The sequence below is a fragment of the Grampus griseus genome (assembly GCF_964374135.1).
Source record: "Grampus griseus genome assembly, chromosome: 15".
NCBI classification, from domain to species: domain Eukaryota; kingdom Metazoa; phylum Chordata; class Mammalia; order Artiodactyla; family Delphinidae; genus Grampus; species Grampus griseus.
In genome coordinates, this window is record NC_139009.1 from 63,630,081 (window position 1) to 63,643,703 (window position 13,623).

Genomic DNA, 13,623 nt, shown 5'->3' on the forward strand with positions numbered 1-13,623 from the left:
CCTAGGCTTCCTGTGTGCGTAATCTCATTTAACCCTTAGAGCAACCATATAAGGTAGGTGTTTGTATACCCGTTTTGCAGAAAGGAGAACAATGTCTGTGGAGATGCCAACTATCTTGCAGGTCATATAGCTTGGGAGTGGCTAAGTCATGATTTCATTCCGGTTTCCTGACACCTGAGTCCATGCTGTCCATTATGCTCAGCTGCTCCTGAGGCTCCTGTTTTGAGCTCAGGACATTTCACTCCATCTCCCTTGGCTGCCCTGGTGTTTCTCTAGTGTCACCTTTGCTTTTCATTCCCTGTCACCTTGCCTCGGATGAATGAAGCAGGTTGTTGAAGAGCTGGTGCTCCCACATATTCTGGACATGGGTGTGTTGAAGCCTAGGAGAGCTGAGTAGGCAACGCCTAGGCTTACTCAGGGCAGATAATTGGTATGTTAGATATCAGAATACTCTTATTTAAGCAGTTGTTTCTCTCTGTCTCGATCGGTGTTCTAGAAGCTTACATGCTTGGTACAGGTGGACATATGCTGTGGATGGAGTTACCAGGGTACAAAGGGCATGGTTCCTGCTATAGGTGCCTACAAACAAACTGGACTGAGGAAGCAAGCTCAGAAAAGCAAGAGCTGCTCTTTGGAATGTGGCAGCAGTGGAATGATGAAGCCCTGAGGATGATGTTAATCTGAGCACATACCTGGAGGGCATGAGGAATACTTGGTCAGAAGAATGAGCTGCTGAGGAAGAAAGGCAGGCAGGCCTGGCAGTATGGAGAAAGGCATGTAGGTGGGAACAGTCATAGGTACGGTGGGCTTGGCCCAGTGGCGGGAAAAGGCCTGCGTTTCCAACAGCGTCCCTGGAACAGGAGGCCTTACGTTGCTCAGCTGAGTTTTGTAAATGCCTCTTACTCCTCCCTTCTGAGGGTTAAATTCACCACGTGCACTAGCACGTGCACTTCCTATGGTTTTAGGAAGTCCCGCAATAAAAACCCTGCCTAATCCAGTATTTCCCAACAGCTGTTAACATTTGTCCAGTGTTAGCTAGTCCAGAATTGCTTTTAGCTTTTCCAACTTCTTTGTCTCAACATATATTTTTTCAGTGTCAATGCATTGGGTTTTAAAGCCTTCACATTTGCATCAATTTACCAAAAGGACTTATCAAACGTGTATAAATATTTATGTGATATTTAATGAAACATTGCTTATTATAAGTCATTAGAAACAAACCAAGTTGTCCAACAGTGGGAAATAGTTAAATCATGAGTCATTCACTGCCTCATATCAGCAACTAGTTTTTTCAAGGAATTTCAATGATTTGGGAGAACACTCGTGGTAAGACTAAAAAAATATTTTTAATTGAAGTATAATCTCTATAATATAGAAATATACAAAACGTGATTAATAGGAAGATAAAAACATAACATTCCAGTGTATATGCTTCCAGACTTTTCCTACTGAAATATTTTTAACAGGCACTATCTTACTTTTCAAGTATAGCAACATGTATATATGTTTATATATTTATCTAGTGGCTCCCAAGGCATGTTAACTGTTTCTGTTAGTGCTTGAATTGTAAAATTCCAGGTCATTGTATTGGACTTTATACCATAGGTTCTAAGTTTCTGTAAGGAGCATGTATGCAGTCTAGAACTGTGAAAACTAAGAACAAATGAAGCAGAAGCCGGGTTTTGTCTGTTGTTGTCTGTAAGCTGGATTCTGCTCTGCTGAGATCACCCTGTTGATGGGAAAACCAGCAGGTGCTGAGGTCCAGAGGCCTCAAGCTGCCTGGGTTAGCTGGTGGCCACGGGCAGTTCTCCTCAGCTGTTGGGGCCTCTCCATGTCTTATTATTAAGGACCACCTGCAATAATGTAATTCGAACATTCTGTACGCTTGAAAGTGCCAAATACAAAATTTCATCGGAGACGTCAAGCTAATTTGTAGACAAGAAAATCAGGTGGAGAGAAGCACATAGTTGTTTGGATGTGGGTGTGTAAACCAGGCCACTGCTGAGATTGTACTTTGTTTTTCCAAATTTCCTGGGATCTGAACACAGCGGGACTTGTAAGACCAAACTCCTGGGCCATGAAATGCCAAGCTGGTTGGTATAAACAACCAAGCAAGTCATGGAGAAACAATACAAGGGGGTGGATAGTGAGCACACAGCCCACTTATAGGTTCTGATCTCTCAGGAAGGGGGCCTGGGGGTCCTTGGTGCTTGTTCCCTGATAGGCTATGGCAGCAAAGAGGGAATGAGGGAACAGTATAGGAAACAGTCCTCCATATTCAAAGCCGCCATGTATCTGCTCCTGGAGGGCCCTTTGACACAGCGAAGGGTACTTGTTCACTTCGTACTGGAGTTTGAAAATTTAGAGACACAAACCCGCCCCTCTGTACGATGTACAGGGCAGACTGCTTTTCCCAGTGAAAGAAACAAGCATCTAGAACTTAGTTCCTTGGCAGGGGCCATCGTATGGTGCTTATGAGCCCATCCATTGGAATTGCTGGGCCTGGGGGTGAGTCCTCCTCTCTTGCAAGCTGTGGGCCTTGGGCAAGTTACTCCAGAGCTACCGTTACCTGTAAAATGGGCATGATAATGATAAACATTCCACGAAAGTGCTGTGAGGATTAAACGTTGTAACACATGGGTTGTGCCTAGCCCAGTACCTGTTGCATAGTAGGCACTCCTAGTAGGTGAAACAGGTTTAGAATAATTTGTGGGTGAGATGATTGGTTTTTAAAGGGCATCTGTATAACCTGTGAGGTTGTGAACTAGAAAATGACCCAGGAGCCCTTCTCTGATATCCACATCCCTGCCCATGTGTGATTTTTAGAGCATCCTCCTCAAGTGGACTAAAGGCTTCAAGGCATCTGGCTGCGAGGGTGAGGACGTGGTTACACTGCTGAAGGAAGCCATCCACCGGCGAGAGGTGGGAGAGGCGTGACATGAGGCCCAAAGTGATCTGGGTGTTCAGAGCTGGGGGAAGTGTTAAGTGCAGTTGTGTTGGTCAAAGGGAGAGTTAACCTAGTTCTTCAGCAGTTGGTGAGTGTACGCTGTGTGTCAAGCCCTGCTCTTGGCAACTGGGGATTCAGGAACGCCCACAGAACGCTCTTGTTATATAAACAATCCCATGAGCTAATGTCAGGTGCTCTTGAGCTATGAAGGAAGATGAAGTTGGGTGAGGACAGAGTGAGTGGGCTGGGGAAGGGCAGTCTTTTAAACAGCATAACCAGGGAAGGTCTCTGAAGAGGTGATATTTGAGCAGAGAAAATGAGCCCTGCCTTATAAGCTTTAGATCCATTTAAATCTCCCTTGCAAGGGTCTGAAGGGAGAATATTGTGGTTCCTTTGTGGATTGGGATCTGCTGTTGCTCTCAGGAGTTTGACCTGGATGTGGTTGCTGTGGTGAATGACACAGTTGGGACTATGATGACCTGTGGCTATGAAGACCCTCACTGTGAAGTTGGCCTCATTGTTGGTAAGGACTCGGGCTGTCCTTCCTGTGTGGGGACACACAACCCAGGGTGGGAGGATGGCAAGTGCAGAGTGAGGCCCTGACTGACATCTCTTGATTGGCAGGCACGGGCAGCAATGCCTGCTACATGGAGGAGATGCGGAATGTTGAGCTGGTGGAAGGGGAAGAGGGGCGGATGTGTGTCAACATGGAGTGGGGGGCCTTCGGGGACAATGGATGCCTAGATGACTTCCGCACAGAATTTGATGCAGCTGTGGATGAACTTTCCCTCAACCCTGGCAAACAGAGGTAGGTACCCGACTGCATGTAGGCCCTGGTCTGTTCATCTCAGAGCTGAACAGTGATGAGTGATCTGGTCCTCCACAACAGCAAATCCCGGGACACTCATTCTCTTGAGATGTTAATAGAAGAGATTTCTTTGGAAAGGGCTTCTTGTCAAATACATCTGGAAAGTTCTGGGTTAAGTCCTTTTCCCCCTGCTGGACTGTGATGCTCTTGAAGTCCAATTGGGAAAACAAATCACAACAGTTATGTTGCAAGGAGAATATCATATAGGGAACTGGTCACACAGGTTTTAGAGGGATGAAAAGACAAAAAGGGGATGCTTTTTGAGGAGCAGTTAGTACATGTAGCAATCAGCTCCTACCCTGAGGACTAGGAGAACAGGTGGGAGAGAGTATTAAAACCTAGATCTGGAACTTGAGGAAAAACAGACAGTTGAACCACCTGCTGCCATCAGGGTGAAGAAGCATTGCTGGGGTGAGGCAGATAGGAATAGGAAGCAATAGAAGCAAACTTCTTTCTCCTCCATCCATCCAGTATATAGCACCCTTTACTGTCATACTGGACAAGGGGGTAGCCCCAGCATCACAAAGCCCCTGGTATGGTGGGATCTCATTAGGAAGAGGTTGCACGTAGTGTTTCCTAACTAGATTAATCAGGGACCATACTTCTGCAGAATATACTTTGCAAAATATTTGTTTATAGTAGAGGTCACAGGCTAAAATGCCTCCAGGAGCCAGGCAGGCAACATTAATGAAAGAAACAGGCTGGAGTAAGACAAGATTGAATGATGATGGGGTTTTTTTTTTTTTTTTTTTTTTTTTTTTTTGCGGTACGCGGGCCTCTCACTGTTGTGGCCTCTCCCGCTGCGGAGCACAGGCTCTGGACGCGCAGGCTCAGCGGCCATGGCTCACAGGACCAGCCGCTCCGCGGCATGTGAGATCTTCCCGGACCGGGGCACGAACTCGTGTCCCCTGCATTGGCAGGCGGACTCTCAACCACTGTGCCACCAGGGAAGCCCTGATGATGGGGTTTTGGTTGAAACTGAGAACATTGACTTTTTAAAGGCACTAGGTAGAGCCAGAAGACCCTCATGCCATTGAGTAGTCATGTTTCGTTCTAGTGGCCAGAACAGGGGTCTCCAGCTGGCACTAGTTACTTGAGCAATAAATGATTAGGCTGAAGAGAAAGCGTGCTAAATTCTCAGCAACGCAGGGGATTAAGACAGCATCTTACCCTTCTGGAAGTGTGGTGGGGTTTGGGTGTGCGTTCCTTCTTGAGGAGTTGGGAATAAGCCTTGGAAGGGAAATGAAACCACAAAATGGGGTCAATCTCAGGGAACCCCTTGGGCCTCAGGACACGTTTTACTGAAGGCTATGAGTCAGTATGTGTGGATGCCAGGAATCCTGCCTCAGTGAGTCAAATAGCATTTCCTTCCCACAAAGGGGAATTTGTATGCCTTCTACCTTCTAATGCGATGGGGGTGACGGAGCTGGTGTATCTCAGCACATCCCACCACCTTCCTTCTTAACCTCCATGAACATTACCTGCATTGCAGGTTCGAGAAAATGATCAGTGGCATGTACTTGGGCGAAATTGTTCGTAACATCCTCATCGATTTCACCAAACATGGGCTGCTCTTCCGTGGCCGCATCTCGGAGCGGCTCAAGACACGGGGAATCTTTGAAACCAAGTTCCTGTCTCAGATTGAGAGGTGAGAATTTAGGGCCTGGAATAGGATAGACTGTATATCCTCCTTTTCATGGACAGACAAGCTGGGATTTCCACAGTTGAAGTAAGATCAGGGTGTGGCTTACATAAAGGTCAGTTTAGTAGTTCACATGTTTGTATCTATATAGTGTTGTTTTAAAGTACGTTATGAACAGTTGGCATTTTAAGGGAAAATATATAATATTCTCAAGAAAAATCATGGTAAGCTGGATGAGCCTGTGCAAAGAAGTATTGTTGGGTTTTAGACCAATTTCAAAGGTAGAAAGAAATATAGCTGCTCATAGAATGTAAATTGGAACGCACGGAGGAAGATAACCCACTAAAGCACTTTATGCTTGGCAAAAGGGTTCTTCTTAACTGCTGGCTGCTGTAATAAGGCAACCAGGATTGAGTGAGGTTGGCATGTCAGGCAATGCAGAAACATGCCTTGTGGCGGCTCATTAAAGCAAAGCCTTCTTCCTCCAGTCTAATGGTGGAGAAGTCTGCTCCAAATTAGAATACTGAATTTCAGAGCCTTTTAAAAATTAATGCTGTGTCATTATTACTCTCATGCATATAGGAAAACAGGAACTGGTTGGCGTTCATGAGTGGGGCCCTAGGGCATCTGCACCAGTGAATAGAATATTGTTCTAGTTTGCATGTCTGTTTATTTTCTCCATATAGTTTTATTTATCTTTGTTTCATAAATAGGGCACAGGTAGATTTCAGACAACCCGGAGTGGGGGAGTAGAAATAGAACAGGCATTTAATGTTGGTGGGTGATGCCTGTTCTGCTGACCTGTGAACAATGAGAGATTGGACAGGAAAGGGCTTTGCAACTGAAAACTGTCGCATACGAGCATCATCACTGTCTTTACTGTCAATATTTCCAGATAAGTGGAAAACATGGACAGTGAATTTCCTTTTGTTTTGAGTGTCAGTTTTGTAGCAGCAGCGCTCTACCTTGCCTGGGCAAAGTGGCATAAGGAGCTGTTTCTTCGTGTTCTCTCTGTGAGGGTCAGTGAGATGAACACTAGTTCCTGAACTGAGTTTAAGAATGGAACCACCTCTCAGGGGCAGTGGCTTTTACCCCCAGCTCTCAGAAGGCCAGGTCCCCCAGAACCACTTGTGATGAAGGAGCCAGGCCCTGGAGTGGCAGGCCACCATGCCCTCTAGGTATGTGACTGACCACTCACTGTCTCCTCCTGGCCCAGTGACTGCCTGGCCCTGCTGCAGGTCCGTGCCATCCTGCACCACTTAGGACTTGAGAGCACCTGTGATGACAGCATCATTGTCAAGGAGGTGTGCACTGTGGTGGCGCGGCGGGCAGCCCAACTCTGTGGTGCAGGCATGGCCGCCGTGGTGGACAAAATACGAGAGAACCGTGGGCTGGACACCCTCAAAGTGACAGTGGGCGTGGATGGGACCCTCTACAAGCTACATCCTCAGTGAGTGCCTGATCTCCACTCTTCCTGCCCATCTTTCTCCCTCTTTCTCACCATTCTTTCCTTGCTTTCCTTTCTCTCTCTCTCTCTTTATTTTATGGCAAATTATCAGACGTTCCAAAGAGTGCATATAATATATATATATTATAGTTTAAAGATTAATAACTAGAAGTAGGTCTGTGTTTTACCACCCAGCTAGGAAGCCCCCTGTGAGCCCCTCCCAATTGCACCCTTCACTCCCTCCTACCATGAGTGAGTGCCGGGGTGATTAAGTCTATTGCTTTCTTTTCCCCCTCCATATATCTACGTATGCATCTACATTGTTTAGTTTTACTTAATTTTGAATTTACCATATGACATCTTTTCTTTTGTTGACTGGCTTTTCTCACACCACATTTATGGTTTTGAGATGCATCCACACTGAAGTCTGCAATCATAGTTAATTCATTTTCAAGGCTGTATAGCATACCTCTGAATGACTATACTATAATTTATTCTAATGATGGATATTTGGGTTATTTCTAGGTTTTGACTATTACAAGCAGTGCTCCTGTCAACATTCTAGTAAATGTATGCCGGAACTCTGGATCAAGATTTTTTTCTACAGTCTAGGGTAGCGGTTGGCAGATTATAGCCACAAGTGTTTTTGTAACTAAAGTTTTACTGGAATACAGCCACACCCACTTGTTTATGTGCTGTCTATGGCTGCTTTCGGTTATAACAGCAGACCATATGACCTACAGAGCTCAAAATACCTATCGTCTGGCCCTCTGTAGAAGAAGTTTTCCACCCTCACCCGTGGTATGGAAGTACTGAATTCCCTTTTCTTTTTACTCTTTTTCCTGTCTTTCTCCATCTCTTCTCCCTTTTCTCCTCTCATCACTATTTCTCTTCTCCTTTCTTCCCTCACTTGCATATGTTGAATAAATTGTTTTAAAATTAGGAAGTGCCTCAGTCCCTCTCCCCTAGAAGCTCTTCAACTAAAAGTTAAAAGAATAGAGCTGTGCCCCTTGCCTGGACATGAGGTAGGATGGAGAGACTCATCGATTGAATTGTCACCTGCTCTCACCATGATTGTTTCAGGGAGATGAGAAACTTGCCCAGAGTCTACACAGTTAGTGAAAAGACTGGACCTTGAAAAGTTCCAAGTTTCTCTTGTTGATGATCAGTGTCATTGTGAAAATAGGAACCTCAGTCCCAAGTGAGGGTCAGAAGGGGGACAGAAGTCTAGCCACCAGCACTGGGGCTTGGTGTTAGGAGCCTCTGTTCTCAGCTCTGCAGATGGGGAGGAGCAACTTGTCCCTGCTCTGGTGGGGAGATGATGACGAACGTTTTCTTCATCTAGTCCCATATCAGGAAGAATCTGTGATTTCTGTTCTCAACACACCCTCCTAAGTCTGCTCCTTTTGCCTTTAATGACATTTTGGGTTAGATATGAATCTGATGTGAGTTAATACCTCTGGAAAATAATAGAATATCACACATGTGGCGCTTCATCCTTCCCTCCAGAGTTGATGAACAGGTTATATATACTCTTCTGCAAGGTATGCTTGTGGCGTCCACGACTGTTGAACTTCTCTTTCACTGCTTAGTTTTAAGAACACAGCTTGCCAGAATCTCAGACTTTTGTCCTAGAGTTGAATCTTAGCTTCCCACTTGCCCACTGTGACATAGAATTTGGGCATGTTGCTGGTCTCTCCAAGTTTCAGTTTTCTGAAACACCATACATAATGTTTCATACATGGTAGCTGTCATCCTCTTTCCCATCTCAATTATTCCTGGGTTTCCAGCATCACTTCTTAGGGTCCCATCTCTGAGGACACAAGTCAATTGTGACTAAGGTATTTTTTTTGTCTTCTTCCCAACTTTTCCAGCTTTGCCAAAGTCATGCATGAGACGGTGAAGGACTTGGCTCCAAAATGTGATGTGTCCTTCCTGGAGTCGGAGGATGGCAGCGGGAAGGGTGCGGCTCTCATCACTGCTGTGGCCTGCCGCATCCGAGAGGCTGGACAGCGGTAGAGCCCCTGACATTGGAAGGACTTCCTCTGGTTTCCCTTCTTTCCTGCTTTAAATTATAAGTTGATCCCTTGTGTCAGAGACAGACCCCTTGGCTTTTCCTTGGCAGAGAGGACCTTATTGGACTGGGTTTTGTCTCTGTCTACTCACTGTAGAGTTTGGTACCCAAGGCTTAGCCCTCCTGAGATAAATACAGTTTGAAGTAAGGATTTGTTCCCACTTGTCACAACCATTACCATGGGTTCTTTTAAAACTTGAAAAAAAATTTAACCTTTAGTAATCCCCCTGGCCAAATTCCATGTCCCTGTATAACCCTACAGGGTGGGGACACTAATGAAAAAATACGGTTGCTTCACCTTGGAGCCTGAACATGACATTTCTAGGTGGAGAGCATCCCCCAGCATGGAAGCTGATGCTATTTCTCCTCTCAGAGATCTGGGAGGTCTCCACTGACTTGAGCCTGATTCTCCCATAGGCTGGGAGGAGGGGCGGTAATGTAGGGGAAACCCATGGATAGCCATGTGGCAGCCCCTCTTCAACCTCATCTTTAAGCGTTTGCCTAGTGGGTTCCAGTGGATGCTGTTCCTGGAATCAAAGCATCCTGAGTCTGAGCAAGCAAAACCAAAGCTAAGAGTCCTGTGAGTGGGCTTGTTGTCACATCTCCTTGTGGGTTCACAAGTCATCCATAAGCAGTGGACCTTTGGGGGAGGGAAGACTTTTTGGTCTGTTTAAAAATTTTTTCCTGCAGAGGTGGAAACACTGTATTTTCATTTTAATTTATATTTGAAATTTATTTAGTTCATGAAGTACATCTGCTCCTTCATTTTGACACTGTACGTAACGGTCGGTTGTATGTAACGTATTTATATGTTAATTTGTTATGTCTGTAAATACACAGGGTCTCATTAGTAGATCAGTGTAGTTAAAGGATGGAAGATGAAGATACTGATTGGTTCCTAGAAATACCTCATTCATCTTCAGGAAAAGAAGGAAGGCCTCTTTAGGGTGAGCGAATGGCCAAGCAGCTCCTTGCCAGCTCCTTTCCCTGCAGACTCAGAAACTTGGAAGGTGGCTGGGGACAGAGTGAAGGAGGCTGGGGCTATGGATTGAAGAAACCACGCTAACTGGCTGCTCAGTCTAGGGACTTTCCTGGAGCCATATTACATGAGATGCTAACAAAGGAAACAGGAATCATTTCAAATAGACTCTGCTTAGAAATCTTCATCCTTAGGGCAGTTATTAGTATTTTAAACCTCTCTAACAATACAAAGGAAGCCACCAAAAACATTGAAAAAATTGTCTAATTGTTGATAGCAAACCGAACCAAAACAAACAATCAAACCAACGAAACTTCAGGGACAACACTTTTGGTGGATTTGTGCCCTCCTAGCAAAGTTCGCCTTCAATTTGTTTTGTAAATGTTCTACAAGAGGTGTTGTCCACAGACTTCCTTACACTGAGCTGTTTTTACAAGAAGTGTTTATTTCAAACTGCTTGGTGCGGGGTTGGGGTGGTGGTGAGGGGAGACATAAAACCTTCCTTACCCTGCTGTTTAGAGTGCAGTTAATTCTGAATCTGAAAGCCCACTTCTGCCCTAAAATGATCACACCCCCACACGTTAAACCTGAATACTTCATAATAAAGAGGGGATGGCCTTTTAACAATGTTGAGTAGGATACGAGGATCAAAACAGAAAAATGGAAAGACGCAACTCAACAGCACCCAATTTTTGCACATTTATCAAACTTGTACTGGAACAGTGTCTAGATTTGTGTCTCATTAAAGGATGCCCGAGAAATAGAAATGAACCTTAACTTTTAAACTTGAAAATTAGGCACCATCTATGAAATTGCACATTTCTAAAAGGTAGAGCTGTGTGTGTGGCTATTTAAGATGTGTCCTTGGTTTCCAAAAAGGAAAGCTGGAAAATGCAGTTTGAATGTTTGTGTTCCCACAGTTAGGTGACAGTTCCTTGCTGACGCTGCTTTGCCCGTGTAAATACATTGCCTCTCAGTCTTGTACTGGGATGTGCTCAATAGCAGATCATCTCAAATCCTTGAGCCCTCAGTCTAGTGAAGATGTTGTCATGTACAATAAAGAACTAGTTGAATTAACTGTGTGATGTTAACTATTAATAAATTTTAACATTTTTCAAAATATTCAGTGTGTGATTCGTGAGCATTTTTCAAGAGTGCAGTCATCTTTTGAGCATATTAGTACTTCCTGGCCCGTCTGAGTAGTTGATGAGTGTTTTGATTTTGACTATATGTGCTTGACAGGCATGTAGCTAACTCTTGGCCTTGACCCCAGATATTTCTCACTCCAGAAACACAGTCCCAATGGAACGGGAAGGTAGGTGACTTTTCCTAGGCCGTCTTTGAGCCCCTAGATCTCAAGCACCACTGAAGAACCATGGCTGGCCCAGCAGTCTACTGGCTGAGATGTAGCAGAACCCTCAGAGACTCTGGGTAGTCTCCGTATAGGCATATGTGTTTCACATTCAGGATGTAAAGCCCTTACTTATATGAGCATCTAAAAAGCACTTGCCTCTGTCCTATCCTTACAGTCTTTCAAACCCTCTCCTTAATAAGCAAAAGACAAACCTAGGAAATAAACTTCTTACAAGTTCCTGGTGATACCCACTGACTTTGACATGGCCCTGTTTGACAATAACTGAAGGGGGAGGCAGATCAAGGCTAACAGAATGCTAGAGATAGCCAAAACACAAAATTCAACCTAGCTAGTGGTAAAGGAAAAGAAATTTAAATTAGACCCTATTTTTATGACTTCAAATTGCTGAGATTATAGGAGCATTCTCATATACTATTGGTGGAAATGCAAGGTATAATTATTTAGGAGGGAAATAGTCAATATCCATGTTTTGTGTAATTTTCTAGACATTTGTGCAGAGGAAGTACACATAGTTGGAGATCAAGATTTAGCTTTAAGGGTACTGGCGACTGTATAACTTAAAATAACAAAATAGGGGAACTCCATACCGTGGGTCTGCCTACCTTGTACCAGGGTCCGGTCAGGAAGACAATCGACTCCAGTTATTTCGAACAGATTTTAACACAAGGACTTGGTTATGCAGGTGATAGGAGAGCTGAGAAGTCCCACAGTATAGAGGAGCAACCCAGAGATTAGCAACATCAAAAAAACCCACTTCTATCCCAACGGCTGGGCCAGATTCCGAAAGCTGGAACCACAGAGCTGGAGTGGGAGGTGGTTAGAAATACCCTGTCTTCTCCCTCCCACCCTCTAGTTTTCTGCAGTGTCTCCCGTTGACTGACCCTACCTGTGAGGCAGGGGAGGGTGGGACCTGGAGCTAAATAATAAGTGAGGTGCATGTACCCTGTAAAACCATTACTGTGTTACTGAAGGATATTTGGTATCATAGAAAATGTTGACAGTATGCTGAAAGTATGTTACAAACAGTATGGGGCCTTAGCCCCATTCCTCAGCAGCCGTCCGTCAGATTTCCCCACCTCTGCGACTTGGGCACCCCTGTGGGGCTCTGGAGCAGGCCACTCTGCTGGGCCTGCCAGCTGCTCAGGGCAACTTTGGCAGCACCGCCCTCCTTAGGTCGCTGCTGCTCCATCACAGAGCCTCGGAGAAGAGCCCTCCCTTTTCCCAGTGGGGCTCCTGGGTGGACATAGACCCTTACTTCCCCATAGATTATAATACTAGACAAGATGCTCAGAAGGGAGTTTTCTCAGGTTTCTGCGCTCAGAGACCCTGAAAGCCTCTGGGCCACCTGTACTCATGGGTTTCCCACAGTCTTCTCCCTACCCAACTCCCACCTCCTCTGTAGGGCTCCTCACCACTGGGAAATCTATTTCCTGCACCCAGGTTGCTTCCAGCTTGGAAATAGCTTTTCCAGCCTCTGCCAGCCTGTCTTACCTTTCACTCCCTTCTTTGTTGCTTTGTTTTCATTTTTGGGGGGCACCAGGGGCAGAAGGCTAGATTACTTCACACCCCGCCCCCCCTCAATTCAAGGCATTTTCTAGTCTTTGCAAGGAGCCTTCTTGCTTTTTTATTTTCTTATTGCCTTTTATCCTCTTGTCCATTCTCCACTCACAAGTGGCAGCCATGTTATTGTATTGATGTGCAGTTTATTTGTGTGTCTTGTGTGCGTGCTTTTTTAAAATTAATTTTTATTGGAGTATAGTTGCTTTACAATGTTGTGTTAATTTCTACTGTACAGCAAAGTGAATCAGTTATACGTATACATATATCCCCTCTATTTTGGATTTCCTTCCCATTTAGGTCACCACAGAGCACTGAGTAGGGTTCCCTGAGTTATACAGTAGGTTCTCATTAGTTATCTATTTTATACATAGTATCAGTAGTGTATATGTCAATCCCAATCTCCCAATTCATCCCACCCCCCTACCGTTCCTCACGTCTCTACAAATGACCCAATTTCTTTCGTGTTTTTTTTTTTTTTTTTTTTTTGCGGTACGTGGGCCTCTCACTGTTGTGGCCTCTCCCGTTGCGGAGCACAGGCTCTGGACGCGCAGGCTCAGCGGCCATGGCTCACGGGCCCAGCCACTTCGCGGCATGTGGGATCTTCCCAGACCGGGGCACGAACCCGTGTCCCCTGCATCGGCAGGTGGACTCCCAACCATTGTGCCACCAAGGAAGCCCCAAATCCTTTATTTTTATTATATGTTCTTGTTGATTATTACAAGGATTCTTGG

At 45.1% G+C, this 13,623-nt stretch overlaps 1 protein-coding gene across 2 annotated transcripts in view; it reads left to right on the forward strand.

Annotated features, from left to right (window-relative positions):
- The window catches only part of HK2 (hexokinase 2), a 61,747-nt gene extending 50,668 nt beyond the window's left edge, over positions 1-11,079 (forward strand). The window contains exons 13-18 of one of the 2 annotated variants that reach the window (XM_082671848.1): positions 2,827-2,922; positions 3,371-3,470; positions 3,572-3,755; positions 5,308-5,463; positions 6,674-6,907; positions 8,779-11,079. In XM_082671848.1, the coding sequence (XP_082527974.1) occupies positions 2,827-2,922; positions 3,371-3,470; positions 3,572-3,755; positions 5,308-5,463; positions 6,674-6,907; positions 8,779-8,923 (915 nt within the window). In that variant the 3' untranslated portion in view covers positions 8,924-11,079. The remainder of the gene's footprint in view (positions 1-2,826; positions 2,923-3,370; positions 3,471-3,571; positions 3,756-5,307; positions 5,464-6,673; positions 6,908-8,778) is intronic. The other variant, XM_082671849.1, reaches the window with a different exon arrangement.
- Positions 11,080-13,623: the final 2,544 nt, after the last annotated feature.